The sequence below is a fragment of the Rhinolophus sinicus genome, chromosome 3 (assembly GCF_057876585.1).
Source record: "Rhinolophus sinicus isolate RSI-liver-muscle chromosome 3, RSI-T2T, whole genome shotgun sequence".
Lineage (NCBI taxonomy): Eukaryota > Metazoa > Chordata > Mammalia > Chiroptera > Rhinolophidae > Rhinolophus > Rhinolophus sinicus.
Window position 1 is genome coordinate 160,344,121 of NC_142503.1, and position 21,092 is coordinate 160,365,212.

The 21,092-nt window shown below is 32.9% G+C and overlaps 1 protein-coding gene across 3 annotated transcripts in view; it reads right to left on the reverse strand.

Annotated features, from left to right (window-relative positions):
* MAP4K5 (mitogen-activated protein kinase kinase kinase kinase 5) overlaps positions 1 to 21,092 on the reverse strand; it is a 90,159-nt gene that overhangs the window by 38,487 nt on the left and 30,580 nt on the right. For all 3 annotated transcript variants that reach the window (XM_074327484.2, XM_019725664.3, XM_074327485.2), the window contains exons 4-11: positions 18,107 to 18,197; positions 17,602 to 17,666; positions 15,191 to 15,246; positions 7,663 to 7,710; positions 7,536 to 7,578; positions 6,675 to 6,747; positions 2,912 to 3,043; positions 1,412 to 1,474 (exon numbers count right to left, since the gene is read on the reverse strand). In XM_074327484.2, coding sequence (XP_074183585.1) covers positions 1,412 to 1,474; positions 2,912 to 3,043; positions 6,675 to 6,747; positions 7,536 to 7,578; positions 7,663 to 7,710; positions 15,191 to 15,246; positions 17,602 to 17,666; positions 18,107 to 18,197 — 571 coding nt within the window. The remainder of the gene's footprint in view (positions 1 to 1,411; positions 1,475 to 2,911; positions 3,044 to 6,674; positions 6,748 to 7,535; positions 7,579 to 7,662; positions 7,711 to 15,190; positions 15,247 to 17,601; positions 17,667 to 18,106; positions 18,198 to 21,092) is intronic.

The window sequence follows — 21,092 nt, forward strand, 5'->3', positions numbered from 1 at the left end:
GATTGTTTAAAACACTTAAAAGGTCACTAAATTTCCAAGAAACAAGGGCAAGGAAGAGAGAGTGATTTTAGCACCCAGAAGAGTTTTCCTGCCATCTGCATTACTGAAGTGGAGAAGAGAAAAGACAAATTAAAGGAATAGTGTTTTGATGATTAATTAATACCAAAGAGGGGTATTTGCCAAGATTCCACTGGAACAGGGATGGGATAAGAAACACAAGAGAATAACCTTAGTCATTACCACACAGCAGTTCTCTTCAGAGAAATCAAATCACTGCATTACATTTGGTGACTTGTGATGGAGATAACATGGAGTGATAGTACCTGAGACTGGGAAAGCTACTCCAGTGGTAATGACTGCTCTGGAACCTGACCGTGAATTCACCTGTTATAGCTAATAGTCATTCATTCCTGAGTGAATATTCAGTCATTCCTGCCATAAAGTCCTCCAGTTTCAGTTGCTTAAAACTTGGGGTAAGAAGGAATGGGAAGAAACCCATGTCAATACAAAAGAATACAGCTAGCAGTAGAATATCAACTCCTTTGTTTCCACAGTGTGATTTGCCTTTCGCTCCTGGCTTCATCCCCAGAATGACCTGACTCCTAAATAATACTATGCAGACAGGCTAAAAAAAAAATAAAACAGTAGCTTAAAATCTGTTTTGTGAACAGGCCTCTTAGAATCTGAAATAAGATCTGAACTGTCACCCTGACATATGAATATATGTACATACAAAATTTGGGGGGGCCCATGGACCCCTGAAGAGATCCATGTAATCCAGATAAAGAATTACTGAATTTAAAAATTTGGTAAGTTATTTGCATAGTTTCTTTTATAAAACGCATGGGAGGACACTATCACAAAAATAATATTCAATTTTTATCCTCTAATTGAAGATATCCTTATTAACCACCACACTGATTTACTTTGTATGAGAAAGAAGAGATTAGGATGAAAATAAGTAATAACCTTGTTGAATATTAGGGAAGAAAGGTAGAAAAAGTTAATAAGGATTGATTTTAAGTGTTATGGTTGTCTGGGAAAGCTTTTCCTATCACCTGTCATGAAAGTCAACTTGTAATTAATGAAAGTAAAGGAATACCGGGTAAAAATATGAGTCTCCAAAATCTGAATGTATTTATTTCAAATCCTTTTCTTACCACACCTCCTACCCAAGCTACCAAAACATAAGAAAATGATTAGAGTTTCACGAGAGCAATATATTATAAAGGAACACTGCCTAGAAAAATCTAGATCCTTGACATAGCTCTGTAAGAAAGTTAGATGTGAAACTTCAGGTAAACTGTTTACTGCCTCTGGGCTTCAGTTTCATCATCTACAAGATAAGAAAGCTGAACCTGTATCCCTTTCAATCGTAAAATTCTATAAATCTGTGTGTTATTTAACTTACCATTTTGTTTTGTCTTTTAGTTTCGGAGGTTGAAAATTACTTTTTGACATTAAGAACAGGGCCCTGAAACAAAAACGTCAATTAAAAAGCAATACCAAAACACTTTTATTACTACATCTAACAATCAGAAAAAATATTCTGTCATAGAATCTACCTTTGAGTATGGGGATAGAAGGATTGAGGATTTAAGTTCTAAAATGTTCCATTTCAGTATTTCCTACAAAAGCCTTTCCATGTTTCTAAACAAATTCCTTAATTTTTTTTAAAAAACCAAAAATATTTTCTCGTTTAAAAAATTAAATGATTCATATATAAAGAAAAATTGAAAAAAAGGGTCTATATTCCAAACACCCTAAGACATTATTTAAAATTTTCTGCTTTTAGTCTTTATTTAAATTAACTAATTACTACATCATTACTACAATATTAGGCAATATTATGTTCTGCTTTTTTCACTAATAATCAATTTTGCATGTTTCTTTGGTTTATACATAGGTAACAGCTGCCATTGACTGCTGAATAATTTGCTTAACAATTCAGCAACTATTGAACACTTAGAATTTTTTCCTTGTTATCCTGAAATGGATAATTCTTAGCTTTTTTCCCTTGAATTATTTCCAAGTAGTGGAACCACGGAAACATTTGAATGGCCCATAACAATGTCTAAATTATTTTCCTAAAGGTCTGCACTTACTGGCATTCCAGCTAAATGCAGGTATCTCTTAACTTGTATAACTTCAGTACTTGTGAGGTGAAACAGCTTTCCATATTTCTTTAGTATCTGCTACTTGCTTATAAACAATCTATATTTTGCCTATAAAGTCTTTGAATGAGTTCTTTATGTACTATATATTAATCTGTCTATCATGTTACAAGTTCCCCATCCTGTTTATTTTCTTTTTAACTTTATACAATTTATTTTAAAAGTTTAAATTTTAGCCCAATTCATATTTTCCTTTAAAATATTAAAAACGCTTTCAAAGGCCCTCAAAAATTTTTTTCTGAGACAATTTATCTTAAACTGTAAATGATAATTATACTAAGCATAGCTACCTCATTATCCCTAGACGAAGTAAAAAAACATAATTAAATGAGAATAGAAAAAAATCTCATCTGCATTCTATCATTTGTTTATAATTCCACTTAGGACAAAAAAAGAAACAAGTTCAATTAATGGAAGAACGAATGTAAAGACTTAAAAACTATTTTTTTTTTAAGATAACTGCTAACTAACAAAAAAATAGATAACTGCAATATCCTACTATGATTATTAAGGACAATTTGTTTTATGGAAAAGTTTCAGACAGCATAGACAATTACTCCGTAGTCTTAGGAACAGCAATACGAGACCAGATTTTAGATGAGATTATCCCTAAGTCCCTTACAGTACCTTTACTACTTAAACATACTTGAAAATGAGCTTGGAAAACAAAGTCATTAGTATTTTACTATCCCAGACGACTTCATTAATAACTGAATAATTGTAAATAGTGAGAACACCTCATTGGATGAAGATCAAACATAGGTGGCTGAAGTTCTCCAAGTTCAATTGCTGTTATTCCTACTGCCCAGATGTCACAGAGTTGGTTGTAGCCACCATTCTTTTCTACTGCTGCAACTTCTGGGGCCATCCTAGAAGGAATCAGTGAATACACCGTTTTTATTTTTTAAAAATAATACAAAATCTGCTACTTTTGTGATAGTCACTAGACTTCTTGGAGGGAAAGTGGCAGAGAGGCATTCACTAGGAAAGAAGAAACTTTACTAGAAAAGACTTATAAAGACCATATACAGACACATGCACTCTTTGAATTCATTATTTAAAAATCTTGAATCCTCTCCTCTGAATACTAGTGCTCTGAGGAAAAACTGTGTTGTCTTACTTTAGTTTCTGCTTTGTGAGTCTTGTTACATAACACGGGAAAAGACCGCCTAAATCCCCATGAAGATCAGAGAAAAGTTCTCAAAGGACGTGGGACTTAAAGAATGAATTAGTAGGGAGCTAAGTGAAGTGGGAGGTCTGGACATTTTAATCAGAGGAAACAAGGGTAAATGCCGGGAGACAGAGAACACAGAACACCTGAATAGGTGTTAGGACAGTGCTACTTAATGTATGATCTACAGACTGATCTAGGACATAAATTGCTTGTTATCAGTCTGTGGTAAGTACAGGAATTGACAGTACGCATTTACTCTGGTCCAAATACATGATCATTTTTCAGTATTTCATTTTTAATGTATTTTACTGAAGTATCATTCTGTGTTGGACAGGACATTAAAAAAAGGTCATTCACCACAGGTTCTTAGGGAGGGTCAGTAAAGTATTTGGAAAATGAATCTCAGAGGTGGGGCTAGTTAGGTGATGAATGGCCTACCAATTCTGTAAGGATGTTTGGACTTTAGAGTGGAAATGAAAGATTAATTATGGAGGTAAACTTGATCTAAAACTCAGGGCAACATGAAAGATAATGTGAGAGGAGGGGAAATCATAGGCAGATGAGTTAGAAGACTATTTCAAAAATACAAGGGAAAAAAGATAAAGGACTTTTTGAAGGCAGTGGTAGAAGAGACAGAATAAAAGGGGTTGACTAAAGAGACTGATTTGAGTATAAAGTGCTTGTGGATATCCAAGTAGAGCTATTGTCCAACAACTGTTAATTATAATCAAGAGTGAAGGTCAACTGAGTAGCTGAGTGTGAGTTATCTATTTGGGAGTCAGTGGTATATAATGATGGCATCTGAAGTTATAAAGCATAGATGATATTGCTCAAGGGAAATATTCTTTTATTTTTTTAATGTTTACTATTTTAAAACATATTTATATTGAATATCCACAAGGTGGAAGTTGCTTTTATATGCACTTGGGTTACAAAAAGTTACATAAAACAATTTCTCTCAAGTTAAGTGTGGTTGAGGATATAAAATATGTATACTAAAAATGCCAACATGTACATGCTTTATGCAAGTACTACATTTGTAATGGGCATGGGAGCAAAGAGAAAAAAGTGATCACCATGGAGCAAGATGACTGAAGGCAAGTTTCACAGAGGAAAGAAACTGAGCTGGAACCCAGAGAAAGCATATGGGTTTCATCTCCTCTGCCCACTAAAATGAGTTAGTGATGGCTAACCGAAGCACCAAACTGACCAGGACTGTTGCACTTCCTGGCTCAATAGAAAAGAGAGCCGTGAAGAAAGGCAGAGTGCGCCCCTCTTCAGACAGGGCAGGACTTAAGATAAACACAGACGACAGATTATTAGGGAGATATCAGGTATAGTCAGAGTACAAAAAATTGATAATTTTGACTAACGAAGAGTGTTCACAGGGGATGACAGTCACAAGAAAAGAGACGAAAGAGGGAAATAGGCATACAATGAAGGAAATTTTATAGGTAATCGAACTCACCTATGTTTTCTTTTAACTATTTAAATGACATTTATTGGGGCCCTTTTTCTATTCTTAAAAGTGATATGGGTTGACTGAAGAGAATTTGGAATATATGAAAAAATGTGGAAGTACACAAGTTAAACACAAGTTAAACATTATCCCATCCTAAGGGAGCCACTATTTTATCTATTTTCATCCATAAATTTTACTTAAACACATATATATCTTCTATAAAATGGTACTAGATTTCTCACGCTATTTTTAAACTTCCTTTTTGATTAACATTGTATCATGAGCGTATCCACTGACTATTCATTTTTTACAACAGAATTTTTAATACCAGCAATTTGTTTCAACGATTTGAATGAATATACATAATTTCCTTAACTCACTCCTGTTGTTTATCAATATTTTCCCTCAGCTTTTCATTGTTAAAGTATTGTGATAAAGCTCTTCATAAATATGTATGTCTCTCCGATAAATTAATATAAGCAGAACTGAGACTAGAGAACATAAACATTAAGGTTTTTGTAAAATATTATTGCCAAATTACCTTTCAAAACTGTTCTATCAATTTCCACTTTCACTGTCAAATATTTACTGATAGTGATAGGTATCCATGATTCCAAATATTTTCCAATTTGACAGAAAAGAATGTTATTGTTTATTTAATTTGCATTTTTAGTCATCATTGGGGGAAACGTTTTTCATATTTTATGACATCTTATATGTATTATTTTTATTTTTTAAACTTTTATTTATTTTAAGCGTGTTCTTCCAGGACCCATCAGCTCCAAGTCAAGTAGTTGTTTCAGTCTAGTTGTGGAGGGCGCAGCTCACAGTGGTCCATGTGGGGATCGAACCGGCGACCTTGTTAAGAGCACTGCACTCGAACCAACTGAGCTAACCGGCCGCCCCCTATATATATATTAAAAGCTGCTTCTAAGGAAATACTTCTATTGATATTATTAAGAACTTACATATTAAGGATACTAAAACCTAGTTTGTTATATTTTAGCCACTATTTCCTGGTTCGCTACTTGCCTTTCACTTTTGTTTAAGCTGGTGGACATACAGTAGCTTTAAATTTTCATGTAATTAAATTTATCATTTTTTCCCTTTAACATTTTATGCTTCTATGCCAACAAAGGCTTACTCATTCAACTCTTAAAGCAGATAGTTACTGATATTTCTTTTGGTTTCACGTTTATATTTAACTATTTCCATATACAATTTATTTTGATATTAATATGAGTTAAGGAGCTACTTTAAATTTCTTTCAAATAATAAATTATCCAAATAATAAAGAATCCAAACTTTCATAAAAACTTTAAATGGTACCATTTATAATATTCACTAAGTGATTTCACATATTGTTTCTTACTAGGCTTGCTATTATATTAAAATTATCTGTCTTAAATAATGAAAGCAGTGCTTTAGAAAGATTATTTTGTCAATAACTGGTAGGATGCATTAGAAGTAGGGTGGCTGATGAAAACTAATGGTTGGGAAGGATGCCTGAAATTTAACAACCAGAAAGTGAAGTCCTAGGTTAAAATAGAAGGAAGAGCAAAAAGAGAGGGTAACAAAATGACAAGGTTGTACTATGAGCCTTTCTTTTGAAAATCTCATAATACGAGTCCTCTCAATACAACATCCTAGAGATAGTAGAAATTATTAGAACTTTAACACAGGAAAAGCTGGACAATGAAAATGAGTATCAAAGTTGCCTAACCCAATCAGAACTATGAGTACCAAGGAGCATGCAAGTCTTCAGACTTTCAGTCAAGTATCAATTATATTACTAAGTATCACTGCTGAATACTAACCTTGAAGAAATGAAAACATGCAAAATTCAATTTTAATAATGTCTTACCAATAAGGGGTGCCAATGAAAGATTTTCTCTTTGCAATGGTAGCTGTTATTTTTGCAGCTACACCAAAGTCAGCTAGTGGGAAAAAAATAGAACAGAAAACTTCAGTTCTTTTCAATAAAACCACTAACATTTCTAAGTTTCACCCTTAGGCATGGCATTGTTAATAATTCAGATATTAATGCTAGGTAAATATATACAAATTGAATACCTAAGTCTTTTATTGCTTGGTTTATAACGTATTCATTAAAAGGAATTAATTTACTGCCACTTGGCTAGAATGAAAACATACTTTATTAAGAACAAAGTTAATAAAAATATTTTTATTACAAGTACATTGAAGTTAATTTGAAAAAAAAAAAAAAAGAGCAAAAAATAAAACACCCACCTGGATTCTTAACACAACCAGGTTAGTATTTTGGTGCTATTAAAAAAAAGTCCTGTTTTTCTATGTATAAACTTTTTATTGTTGCCGTTAAATATGGTTATAAAAACTAAATACACACATAGTTCATATTTGTCACTTAACAGACCAGGAGATTTTACGCCTACTCTTCTTTATTACTTTTGATGACTGAATAATGTTTCATAAGTGGATTTATCACAGCATAACAGTTTTTCTACTGCTAGACCTATGTTCTCATTTTTTCTATTATAAATAACGTTATGAATAACACTTTTGAGTATGGATTTTTATCTTTACAATTAATTTCTTAAACTGAGCCTCAGAAGTAATATTACTTGATCAAAAGATGAACATTATTGTAGTTCTTGATATGAATATTAAACTTGTATAGTGTTAATTCTCATTAAAATTTTTTTTTTAATTTGGAAAAAAATGTTAGGAACGTGAAATAACATACCTAATTTTACATCACCATGATCTGTCAATAAAATATTTGCACCCTAAAAAGAAATATAAATATTTAGTTAAGATCATAAAATTCCTTCCCATAAAGTTATCAATTTAAACATATTAAATAAACTTACTTTGATATCTCTATGCATTTTGCCTTTAGTATGCAAATAGGCAAGCCCCTGAAGTTAAAAAAAAAAAAAAAAAAGGTAGCATTAGCAAAACTGCGAACTGGGCATCTAAATTTTCTACTTGAATTCTTACTGAATAAGAAAAATCAGAATGTCATTTTTTTAGGGGGGGAGTTTACAATGAGTTTCTTTTTACTAACCAATGTTTACTACATTTTAAGATTTCAAATGCATTTTCTGGTAAAAATCAGAAAAATTTTCCTATAACACCATCATCACAAGTAAGATAATTAATATATCCAATGCTATCAAAGTTTTTCCCACACGCACTTATCTTTTTTTCATTAATTTTTATTGTAGAAAACTTCATATATAAAAACTGAGTAACAATACAATGAGTCCCTATGTACCCGTCACCTAGACTGAACAAGTATGAAATCATAGCCAATCTTGTTTCATCTTGAGCCTCACATACTACACACGCCCCCTCCATCACCATATTATTTTGAATTCCCCAATTTCATATAATTTCATTCACTAAGGTAGTGACTTTTTGAAAACATATAATCACGACATTATGTCCTTATCATTAATAGTTTTTGATATTATCAAACATCCAGTGTTCACAATTGTTTAAAGTGGGATCCAAACAAGGTTTGTACGCTGCAATTTGATGACATGACTCCTTCTCTTTTAATCTATAGAATCCTCTACCATATCTTATTATTTTTTCCCTTGTAAGTTTCTGTTTAAAAAAGTGCTGTTTATCCTGTGCATCTCCCAGGATTTAGATTTTACTAGTTACATCCCAACAATGTTAACGTGGTCCTTTGACCCCCCTGTATTACCAGTAAATGAGCACTTAAATCTAGGGTCTTGATGAGATTGAAGATTGAATTATATTGGCAAGATGGGAGGGTGCTATTATCACTCAGAGTCCAGCCAGGAGACTGAAATAACTTGTGTTATTTGAATTCTAGAACTAAAAAGGCACAGAGAGAACTGAGGTATTACAGAAGCAGCAATTGTGGGAAGCTGCTACCAAGTCAAGGACTGAGGGGGACGGGGGCAGAAAAGGGCTGGCGTCATTAATACTTAGAAGTCTAGAAGAAGAGTTCTGTGGAACTGAAATTCAGACCTCTGGGAAGGATGCACTGTTCAGCTGCTGCTGATGTCCATTAAGAATTACACAATGTCTGGCTATCTTTTAGTGATATAAGCAGCCATTAATGCTGATCTTTCTGTCACTGTAGATCATTTTTAAATTTTCTATAGTTTTGTGTAAACAAAATCACAGTGCATTCTTTCTTTGGCGCTTTCATTCACAATAATTAATATGACATTTCTTGTTAATGTGTATATCAATAGTTCATTCCTCTTTATTACTTAGTAGTTCATTGTACAGATATAGCAAATTTGTTTATCCAATCACCTGTTGATAAGACATTTGAGTAGTTGGGTTGTTTCCAGGTTTTGGGCTATAAGTAAAGCCGCTATGAAAATTCATGTACAGTCGTAGGATTTTTTTCCTCTTGAGTAAATACCTAGCAGTGCAATGGGTGGATCATATGATGGTACAAGTTAAACTTCTGGTGCTTGCCATACTGTTTTCCAGAGCAGATGTACCATTTTACATTGAAACTGGCAGTGTATAAGAGTTCCAATTAGTCCACATCCTCACCAACCATCCAAAGTTCAGTCTTTTTAACTTTAACCACTTTAACTGGTATGTAGTGGTATCTCACTGTGGTTTTAATACACATTTTTCTAATAACTAATGATGTTGAACATCTTTTCCATGTCCTATTTGCTGTCCATATATCTTCTTTGGTTGTGTCTGTTCAAATCTTCTGTCCATTTACTTATTTAGTTGTTGTTTTCTTATCATTGAGTCTTGAGAGTTCTTTATATACTCTATACACATGTCCTTGATCAGGTATATAGTTTGCAAATTTTTCTTTTAGTCTGCAGCTTGTCCTTTCATTCTCTTAACAGTGTCTCTTGAAGAGGAGAATTTTGATGAAGTCTAATTTACCAAGATTTTCTTTTATGGATCACGCTTTTCATGTTATGTCTGAAAAGGCTTTGCTTTAACTCAAGACTGAAAAATTTTCTATGTTTTCTTTTAGAATTTCTAGTTTTAGATTTTCTACTATATTTAGGTCTACGAGTATGAGCTTAATGTTTATATATGGTGCAAAATATGACTTGGAGGTCATTTGTTTGCATATAGATATCCAGTTAGTCCAGAACCATGTATTGAAAAGCCTATCCTTTCTCCAGTGACTTCTTTACACATTTGTCAAAAATCAATAGGTCCCATATGGACTTATTTCTGGTCTATCTATTCTGTTCCACTGAACCACTTACCTATCTTTATGCCAACACTACTATGATTTGATTAGTGTCATTTTATAAGTCTTGAAATTGTTACTGTTGGACTTCAAATTTTCTTCGTTTTCAAAGTTGTTTGACTGACTATTCCAGGTCCTTTCTATTTCTGCAGGAATTTTAGAATCAGCTTCTATAGAACAAACAAGCTTCCTTGGATTTTAGGAGAACATCTTACTGTACTGCATCTTCTGATCCATGAATATTGTATAGCTCTCCCTTTAGGTCTTCTTTAATTTCTCTCAGCAATTTTATGGTTTTCAGTACACAGGTGTTTATGCATCTTTTGTCATATATATCTCTAAGAATATAATTTTTATTATTATAAATGATATTTTAATGTTAATTTGATTGTCCGTTGCCAGTGCATAAAAATCCAATTGATTTTGTATATTGATCTTGAATCCTGTGACCTTTCTAGCTTCACTTATTAGCTCTAGTTACTATTTCGTAGATTTGTTCCATTTTCTACATAGATAATTTTGTAGTCTGTGAATAAAGACAGTTTTACTTTCTAATCTTGATGCCTTTTATTTCATTGTTTTTTCTTTTTGCAATGGTTGAAATGTCTAGTACAATATTAAAAAGAAATGATGAGAGGAGACATCTTGCCTGTTTTGACTGATCTTGCTGGGAAAGCATCTAGTCTTTACCATTAAGTATGATACAGTTGTAGGTTTTTCATAAGGACTCTATCTTGAACAAGTTCCTTTCTATTCCAAGCATACTAAGAATTTTAGTCACAAATGAGTGTTGGATTTTGCTAAATGCTTATTCTGTGTCCAGATGATCCTGCAGGTTTTCTTTTTGTTTATTAACATGGTCAATTACTTGAAATGATTTTTGAATGTTAGATCAACATTGCATTCTAGGATAAAACTCCTTTACGGTGCATTATCTTTTTTATATAATGTTGGATTGTCTTTGTTAACTTTTATTTTCCTTTTTACTTTTGCATTTATGTTTATGAAGGATATTAGTCTGTAGTTTTGCTCTCTTGTAACGTTGTCTGATTTTGGTTTTAGAGCAATGTTGGCCCATAAAATGATTTGGGAAGTGTCCTCTATTCTTCAATTTTCTAGAAGAGTTTGTGTAGAATTAGCATTACTTCTTCCTTAAATGTTTGATAGAATTTATCCATGACATTATCTAGCTTGGAGATTTATTTGTGGGAATAGATATTGACTATTCAGATGATTTCTAATTGAGTGAATTTTGGTAGTTTGTATCTCTCAAGGAAAATCGTCCATTTCATCTAAGTTGTAGGCTTTAAGGGGATAAAGTTGTTCATAATATACCTTGGGTATTGACCTCCCTTATTATCCTTTTAATATTTGCAGAGTCTGTCATAATATTAGTAATTTGTGTCTTCTCTTTTTAGTTTCCATAATCAATCTGGCTAGAGATTTGTCAGTTTTATTGATCTCAGAGAATTAGATTTTGGATTCCTTGATTTCTTTTGTTTTGTTTTTTACTTTTATTGTGGAATATTGGGGAACACTGTGTTTCTCCAGGGCCCATCAGCTCCAAGTCATTGTCCTTCAATCTAGTTGTGGAGGGCGCACGCAGCTCAGCTCCTAGTCCAGTCGCCGTTTTCAATCTTGGTTGCAGGGGTTGCAGCCCAATATCCCATGTGGGAATTGAACCAGCAACCTTGTTGTTAAGAGCTTGCGCTCTAACCAATTGAGCCATCTGGCTGCTCCTCCTGCAGCTCAGCGGCAGCTTGTTGTCTTCAATCTAGGTGTGGAAGGCACAGCTCACTGGCCCATGTGAAAATCGAACTGGCAACCCTGTTGTTCAGAGCTCGTGCTCTAACCAACTGAGCCATCCGGTTGCCCCCAATTCATTGATTTCTTATGTTTTCTGCTTTCTATTTAATTGATCTTCACTTTTTTCTTTCTCTGCTTACTGTAAGTTTAATTTGCTCATCTTTTTCTACTGTTTCCCCGAAAATAAGACCTAGCCAGACAATTAGCTCTAATGTGTCTTTTGGAAAATTAAACCTTGGGTATTGACGATCCTTATTATCCTTTTAATATTTGTAGAGTCTGTAGTAATATTAGTAATCTGTGTCTTATGGTATTTATACATTATACATTATAAAACCCGGTCTTATATTAATTTTTGATCCGAAAGATGCATTAGAGCTGATTGTCCAGCTAGGTGTTATTTTTGGGGAAACACGGTAGTTTGTTAAGGTGGAAAGTTGAGGATATTGATATCACACTTTTCTTCCTTGCTAAAAGAGTTAAACACCTCTTTAATGCTATGAACTTCCCTCTAACCACTGCCTTAGTAGCATCCCAAATTTTGATTTGTTGTGATTTCATTTCATTTAGTTAAAAATATTTTTTAGTTTCTCTTTTGATTTCTTCTTTGACCCATGGGTTACTTAATAGTGCTTTACTTAGTTTCCACATATTTGGAGATATTCCAGAAATATTTCTGTTAATTGAGTTCTAATTTAACTGCATGTGGTCAGAGAATATACTTTGTATTACTTAAATCATTTTAAATGTATTGAGACATATATTATGGCCCAGAATATGGTCTATCTTGGTAAGTACTCTGTGGGCACTTGAAAAGCACATATATCCAACTGTTGTTGGACTAAAATATCAGTAAGGTCAAGTTGATTGACTGTGTTGCTCAAGTCTTTCATATTCTTCCTGATTTTCTGCCTATTTGTTCCACAAAATTATTGTGAGAGGGGTACTGAAGTATCTGACTATAAATGTGCATTAATTTATTTCTCCTTGCAGTTCTACCAGTTTTTGCTCGTTTATTTTGAAGCTGTGTGATTAGGGGCATAAACATTTAGGGTTGTTATTTTGATGAAATAACCTTTGGTAATAGCCTTTGCTCTGAAGTCTACTTTGTCTGATATGAATAGGGCCACTCTGGTCTTGTTTTGAATAGTTATTATGGTTTATCTGTTTTTCTTTTACGTTTCACCTATTTGTGTCTTTATAGAAGTATTTTCTTTTAGGCAGCATCTAGTTAGTTCTTGCTTTTTTCCATTCTGACAATTTTCTGCCCTTTCTTTTTTTTTAAATAATTATTTAATAAAACTGTATATACAGAGGGTGCCAAAAAAATGGATACACATTTTAAGAAAGGAAAAAACTATTAAAATTGTAATACTCAATATATACTGATAACAAAAGATGAACACAAGTTACGTTTGACTTCTGCAATTATAAGAGGTGCTCAAAGTGGTTGCCATCAGCATCCAGACACTTATTACGGCAAAGTACTGCTTGAGCAACACTGACCAAAGTGTCCACTTGTATACATTTTTTTGGCACCCAGTTTTTAAGGTGTACATGATGATTTGATATACATATACGCAGTGATTACTTAAGTCAAAGTAGCTAACATGTTTTTTGTGATTAAAGTACCTGAAATCTATTCTCTTAGCATAGTTTCAGTCTTTAATACAGTATTATTAACTACAGTCATCATGTTATACAGTAGTAATCAGTCAATTTACATGACTGGAACTTTATAGTGTTTGACCAACATCTCCCCATTTCTCTTCTCCTCCTTTGCCCAGTCCGTCATATGAATTCCAGTCCCTTAAATGAATTCCGTGATTCATTCATAAAAGAAATAACTACCATTCTACTTCCTGCATCTGTGAGTTCAACTTTTTTAGATTCTACATATAAGAGAGGTCATATAGTATTTGTCTTTCTGTGCCTGGTTTACTTCATTTAGCATAATGTTCTCCAGGTTCATTCATGTTGTCACAAATGACAGGATTCCCTTCTTTTTAATGGCTCAATAACATTCCAGTGTGTGTATATGTGTGTGCCACACCTTCTTTATCCATTCATCTGTTGGCAGACCCCAGATGTGGAAGTTTGTCACCGTAACAGAATTTTAAAATTGGAACTTATTTTAGGTCATCCCTTCCAAAGACTCATTTTATTCTCAGGGAACTAGAACTGTAGAAGAGATTATGTTCACATATCAGAGCCAGAATGCAAACTCAAGTTTTTGTTTTGTTATATTCAGTACTCTGTCCATTACTTATTAGAAGCAACTTTGGAAATTAAGATATAAAGAAAATTAATCTGTCAATTCTCTGCTATGAGTTTATGATTAGCTTTCTATTTTATGTGGATACAAGCAGTAGATTTCTCTGTTATGTGAATGCTACAGAAATATATATGTATGTACACACACACGAAATTTACTTAATATATCTAACAATAAGATTTAGCACGGTATGTCTTTGAAAGCACGTGGAAACCAACTCTTTTCAAAATGACTTGAGCTTTCTCTTAAATCACGTCAATCTCCCACTTCCTAAAATACAGAAAAACATATAGAACAGCAATCTGACTTTTAAACAAACTACATAATCTAGGAAATGTAGGGATAGAAGCATCAATTAACAATTATCAGTTGTAAATTACCACAATATAAAACACAAGCACTACCATGTTTCCCCGATAATAAGACTGGGTCTTATACTAATTGTTGCTCCAAAAGACACATTAGGGCTTATGTTCAGGGAATGTCATCCTGAAAAATCATGCTAGGGCTTATTTTCCAGTTAGGTCTTATTTTCGGGGAAACACGGTACTACTTAATCCCACTTCCTAATTTAAATGCCTTAAAGTATATAAAAAAATTGTTAACTGCTAATTTTCTCAATGAATAGTTTTTCAGAACACTGAAAAAAAACAAACTGGGAGAAATGCTGCATACTCTGTACTCCTACTGAAGAGTTACAACTACTTCAACGTAATAAAAGTTCTCACAGATCTGAAATAAAGAAACCTCTGCTTAATATAATATTTACCAAGCTTATAAAAACGAGATTCTGCTATCAATGACTTATTAATATCACATAAAATTAGGGTTTCCAGGTAAGATTCTGGGTTATCACTATTCTAATTTATTTTCTTTTGGGGAGAAATGGCAAAAGACCACTGTGTATACCAGCATCAGCTTAAATGAATTCCGTGATTCATTTATGAAAGAAATGACCACACTTATAGAATTACAATATGAGAACTTAACAGAAAAAAATTTGATTTAATCTTTTTTGGGGGGGCAGATCACCATTTTATAATTTTCAATAGCAAAACTAAAACTGCCTTTCTAGCTACATAAGCAAAAGTAATACCTGTAAAGTTTCTCTGCATACATAAGCTATTTGCAATTCTGATAATGGTCCAGTAACTAGAAAGAAAAAAAAGAGAGAGAGACCACATTGCTATACATTTGAATACAACAAATTAAAAACAGTCTACTTTAAAAATGACAAACTATAAAACGTCTTCTATATATATTGTTGGGTGACTGCTCTATAGGAAGCAATGGACATTGATCTCAATCCAGAAAAATTTTTGCAACAAATGAGAAAAACATGTATAATTAAATACAGCTATACAGAGAAGTGGAGAACCATAAAGAGATCAATTGATAAAATGTACACAAAGGCATCACACACTTTTTTAAAGGTCAAAATATTATTTCTTTAGTATAATTCTTTACTATAGCTATCAAAACAGGGAGGCTTGATCCAATATGTTCTCTAAGAATTTAAAAAGTAATCACATCACTTCTGACAACCAGATCTCTCCCTATTATGAAATATAAAATCCTTGTGCAAGTACCCAACCAGAGATTTTAGAAATATGTCCAACACCATGAGACAGTATTTAAATCTATACTTGCTGACAGTGAAACCAAATCAGGTACTTACATGTAATCTTTACTTAAGAGAAATATTTTATTGCATATTTTTATTCCCAGCTCTCTATACCAGCTCAGAAAGATAACATTTTGATTCTTAGTAACTTGATGGAATAGTAGTAGAAGGAAAGTCACTTTATTAACAGTTTGTTGTTAAATGTAGATGCTCTTGATTGCTATGCTCTCTAATATACTATTTACAGAAATGGATACTTCTTAGATTCAATTTAATTCAACAAATACCAGGTTTTAATAATGGAAAGTAGAAATCTCATGAAGAAATAAAGTCTCAAAACAGTTCTTTAAGTTTGAAACAAGTAATGAAAAAGGCCAACTATATAGTTTTATTTATCCATATTGAGTTATCATTCAGTAAATGTGTATAGATTACGATTGTAATTATTATATAAAAACTTTATATAAAATATCATAATTCTTCATAAAATCATTGAATAAAGGAAAAAAACACATTTTTCTCTTTTAAAAAAATGGGATTACTTCTTGCTTTAAAACTATTAACATTTTGTATAGTTATAATATTTATGTGGTATTGAATATTATTTTAAATAAAAAGAGGCAGTGACCAGAGTTGAGACATCAGTCACAAGTTTTTTTTATCATGGGTTATTTGTTGTGACAAAATTAGATAATTATTATACTTACTAATTTAGAATTAAATAATACATCAATACATTTTCATTAATTCGAACTTTTACTTATGAGTCCCACTGCTCCTCCCTAGAGCTAATGGCTTATACATTTGATATGTATCCTTTCATTTTGCCATGCATTTACCATCATATATACAGTTTTAGAAATGCAATTTTAAAAAGTTTAAGTATGATCCATTATGCTGTACATATTTTTTCATGATTCATTTTTTCCATTTAAAAAAAGGCTTTGGGGAAATACCTCCAGGTCAATATAAATGGAACTACTTTATCTTTTTAAGTGCTTCATAGTATTCCATATTATAGATGCAGTGTATATTTAACCACTGCTCTATTGATTGAATTTTAAAAATTCAACCTCTACAAGCTACAAATATTAAACCGGAATAATACTTGTTTTTACATCTACTATGGTATTTGTAAATTGAATGAAATTTGATAAGGCTTTTAATATAGAGATTTCAACATGGAAATGTCTAAAAATACTTCTTAAATGTTTAAAAATACCTAATTCTTAGTAACTTATACAACGCACAATTGCAATGGGAGTTTTACTATCCCATATACAGTTAAATAAAGAAGTTATTTTATAAGAATCTATGCTTACGTCTCGTAAACTCTAGAAATTCAGGAAATTGTCAACAACAAAACAAACTAGAGAAGTTAAACTGTAGAGCAAAAGTGAAAACTATATCAAAATAGTATTATGAGGCAAAGTCAAATTCAACTCAGAAAACTGCCTAAATTAACAATGCTAAATAAAATACTCCATATTTAAAAAATTATATTTTTAATACAAAAATATTATAAAAGGAATTAAATTGCTTTCCTAGTTAGCAGGTTAAACTACTATTAAGATATATAATTTCCTTTATGTGAGCGTTACCCTTTGCGTTTCAATTCTCATTTATAAGCAAGTTTAGGCAGTTTCATCTGTAGATAAAATACTTTCCTAGAGATTACATTTAAAAAGTAAACTTTGGATTGTTCAAGTACTCCTGAATTTCTCAGTTCAAGCTCCAGCAAATATAACTGAACAACCAACAAAAAAATTAGATTTAGACTTCTTTTATGCACTAACGAGCAGCAGAACAGAAGAAAGTAATGTTAAACAACCATTATGAAGTCAAAGTCAGTTTTCAAACAAAGACAAGTGAACAGTACATACCGTGGTAAATGTCTTGAAGTGATCCTCCACCACAGTATTCCATACAAATCCACAATTTTTCCCGACTAACAGGAAAGAGAAAGTCACGTTAGCTAGTAATGCTTGGTCACTGAGATACCCTGAGATGCTCTTCAGCACGCCAAGATTCAGGATGGATTACAGAATGCAACAGGAAATTGCCCTCCCAGTCTCTCGTCAAGATAGAGCAAAGCATAACTGACCTCAGCTTTGTTCCCATCTCACATGCCTTAGAATATGATCTCTTTCATAAGCTAAAACAGTTACTTGTAATCACTCATAAAATTTCATTAAGTTTCCCAGATGAGGTATAACTGCATCAACAGAGGTGTCACTATTAACATAATGGGAAACAATAAAACCTGAGAAACTTTAGGCAATGTAATTTTAAAAATTTATATACATAACAATACTAACATGAAAGGGAGAATAGTAGCAAAGAAATATAAAATACAAAGACAGACAGATGCTTTTTTTCGTTTTTTACCTGAGATAGCTCCCAAAGTAGGCAACGATGTTGCAATGTTTACATTCTTTAACCATAAATATTTCTTGTTGAATCAAAGAAAAATCATCTCCTGAAAAACAAAATAACTTGATCACTATGTTACATTTTAAGTCTCTATATATGGAAGAAGGAAAACGTGACAATAGTAGATAAATACACTTTTATTTACAAAGCCAGAAACCTTTAAAGTGTACAAAATATCTGAACTCATAATTTCACTTCAAATTTTTTTTTCTTGAGATGTACAGAGATGAATGTTCTCTACAGTGTGACTTAATAATGAAAGAATGGTTAAATAACTTATGGTATAGTGATGTCTAACTTGTTAGATCTGATGAATTTTAAATTGATAATTATTTTTCACTTTCAGAAGCTCAGTTTGGTTATTTTTCAAAGCTGCTTGTCTTTCTTTCAACAGTTGATTACTTTTTACTGTTTCAAATCTTTATCTAATCATGTATATAGAGAGAGTACAGAATTCCAAAATCTGATTCTTTATGGGTCTGTTCTGTTGTCTTTCCACTACCTCTTGCTCAAGGCACCTTAATACCTTGGGTTTTTTGTGATTTTTGAGTGGGAATAAGGACATGTGGTCAGGAAAACTCATTTTCCACTTCAAACCATTTATTGGAGCTCTTATTTCTTGGAACTTTATCTGTGTGAATTTTTTGAACCTTGAGTGAAAGGTGAGAGATTACATTAGCTTCTGCTAAGTGATTGGGTTTGCCATCCTAAGAGACATCTAAAACTAAAAACCATAGTTTTTAAAGCCACACACATAGTGTGACTCCAATTCAAGACAAGCAATATTTACTGTCATTGTTTGCAGATGACATGATACTATATAGATAACCCTACAGACTCCACCAAAAAACTATTAGAATAAACGAATTCAGTAAAGTAGGATATAAAATTAATATTCAGAAATCAGATGCATTTTTATACACCAATATAGGGAAGATGTTGAAGAAAATTTTCTTTCATTGGCTGGTGTTAACTTCTGTATTAGCTTTTGTCTGTTCCTGCATATAAGGTGATTTCTGTGTTGTGATCAGGGGTTGAGTAAATTCCCCCTTCGGTCTCATTCTCCCGGGCAGGAGAGACATGAGATGAGGTTGCAATTCCCCCTTCTGTCTCATTCCAGGCAGGGGAGATATGAGATGATGTTGCTTCCTGTCTGTTTCGCCCACATCAGCAGATGAAGTGAAGAAGTCGCTAAGTTGTATCAGGATGACATGACAGGCACATCGCCAGGCCTTGCTACTCATCCGGATGAACTAGCCCTTCAGCCGGATGGGCAGCATTAATATTATTGACTGTCGGACCCATAGGAACTGGCTATTCCTTGAGAGGGGAGGCAGGAACACAAAACTTGGTTCTGGGGTGCATCTAAAGAGATATATAAGACAGACCTCAGGTGAACTGGAAATTGACTGATTGCTGTTTCAACAGATTGCTATTCAGAAGATTTGCTGTTTCAGGACTGCTTTTCAGGATTGGATTGTTTCAGAGTAAGAGATCGGAACTTGCCTCAATGGACAGCAGAAACTTCTTTTGTTGGTGAATTGTCTTCATTCTAGCATCTTTGGGAACCTGTATGCAGTTTGCAGCTTGCAGTATCAGAAAACTTCTTAACTTCCAACAATAACTACAACAGCAGCAGCAGCAGCAGCAGCAGCATTCTTGGGAACTAACAAGCAGCAGTGTGGGAGACGCTTGAGTTTCCCTCTCTCAGCTACAGACCTGGCAAGGTTTTGATTTATGACTTTTCCAGTGCTGTTCTCCACCGGTTTGGTGAGCTTTTGGCATCTACTGTAATAGTTACTATCCTATAAAGTTTATTACTGTTTTTGGATACTCCTTACTGATGTTATTTGTGTATTTAGCCCAGTGATATTGGATCAATAGTAAACATATGCTGAGATCTCTTAAACCTGTATGTATGCGTACTCCTTTGACATGACATTGTTATCAATGTATATAGCTTTGTCTTAACCACCTTTACTTTCTGTCATTAGTACATTTTATTAATTGCCTTTGTTTTTTGCTATTGCATATTGCTAAATAAATTGATTAGACATTGCTAAATAAATTCATTAGCCTCACTCTAGCCTGTGCTCTTCCCCTATTTTTTCCCCACTCGTCATTACAACCAATAACAAACTATCAGAAAGAGAAATTTTTTTAAATCCTATTTACAATTGCATCAAAAAGAATAAAATATCTAGGAATAAATTTAACCAAGGAGGTTGAAGACCTGTACTCGGAAAACTACGACAGTGAAGAAAGCAAATGAAGACAACATAAATAAATGGAAGGATATACCATGCTCCTGGATAAGAAGTACTAACATTGTTATAATGTCCATATTACCTAAAGCAGTCTATAGATTCAATGAAATCCGTATCAAAATACTGATGCACTTTTTACTTTTCAGAATTAGGACACATAATCCTAAACTTTATATGGAACCACACAAGAACCCAAATAGTCAAAGCAGTATTTAAAAAGAAGAACAAAGCTCCAGGTATCATGCTGCCTGATATTAAACTATACTGCAAGGCTTACAAAAATACACTCAATATGGAGTGAAGACTTAAATGTAAGACCTGAAACCATAAAACTCCTAGAAGAAAACATAGGCAATAAACTTTTTGACATTTGTCTTAGCAATATTTTTTTGGATATGTCTCCTAAGGCAAAGACAACCAAAGCAAAAATAAACTAATAGGACTACATCAAACTAAAAAGCTTTTGTACCACAGAGGAAACCATCAATAAAACAAAAAGGCAACCTACTGAGTGGGAAAAGATACTTGGAAATGATACATTCAATAAGGGATTAATATCCAAAATATATAAAGAACTCATACAGCTCAACATCAAATAAACAAACAATCCGATTAAGAAATGGGCAGAGAACATGAATAGACATTTCTCCAAAGAGGACATACATATGGCAAAT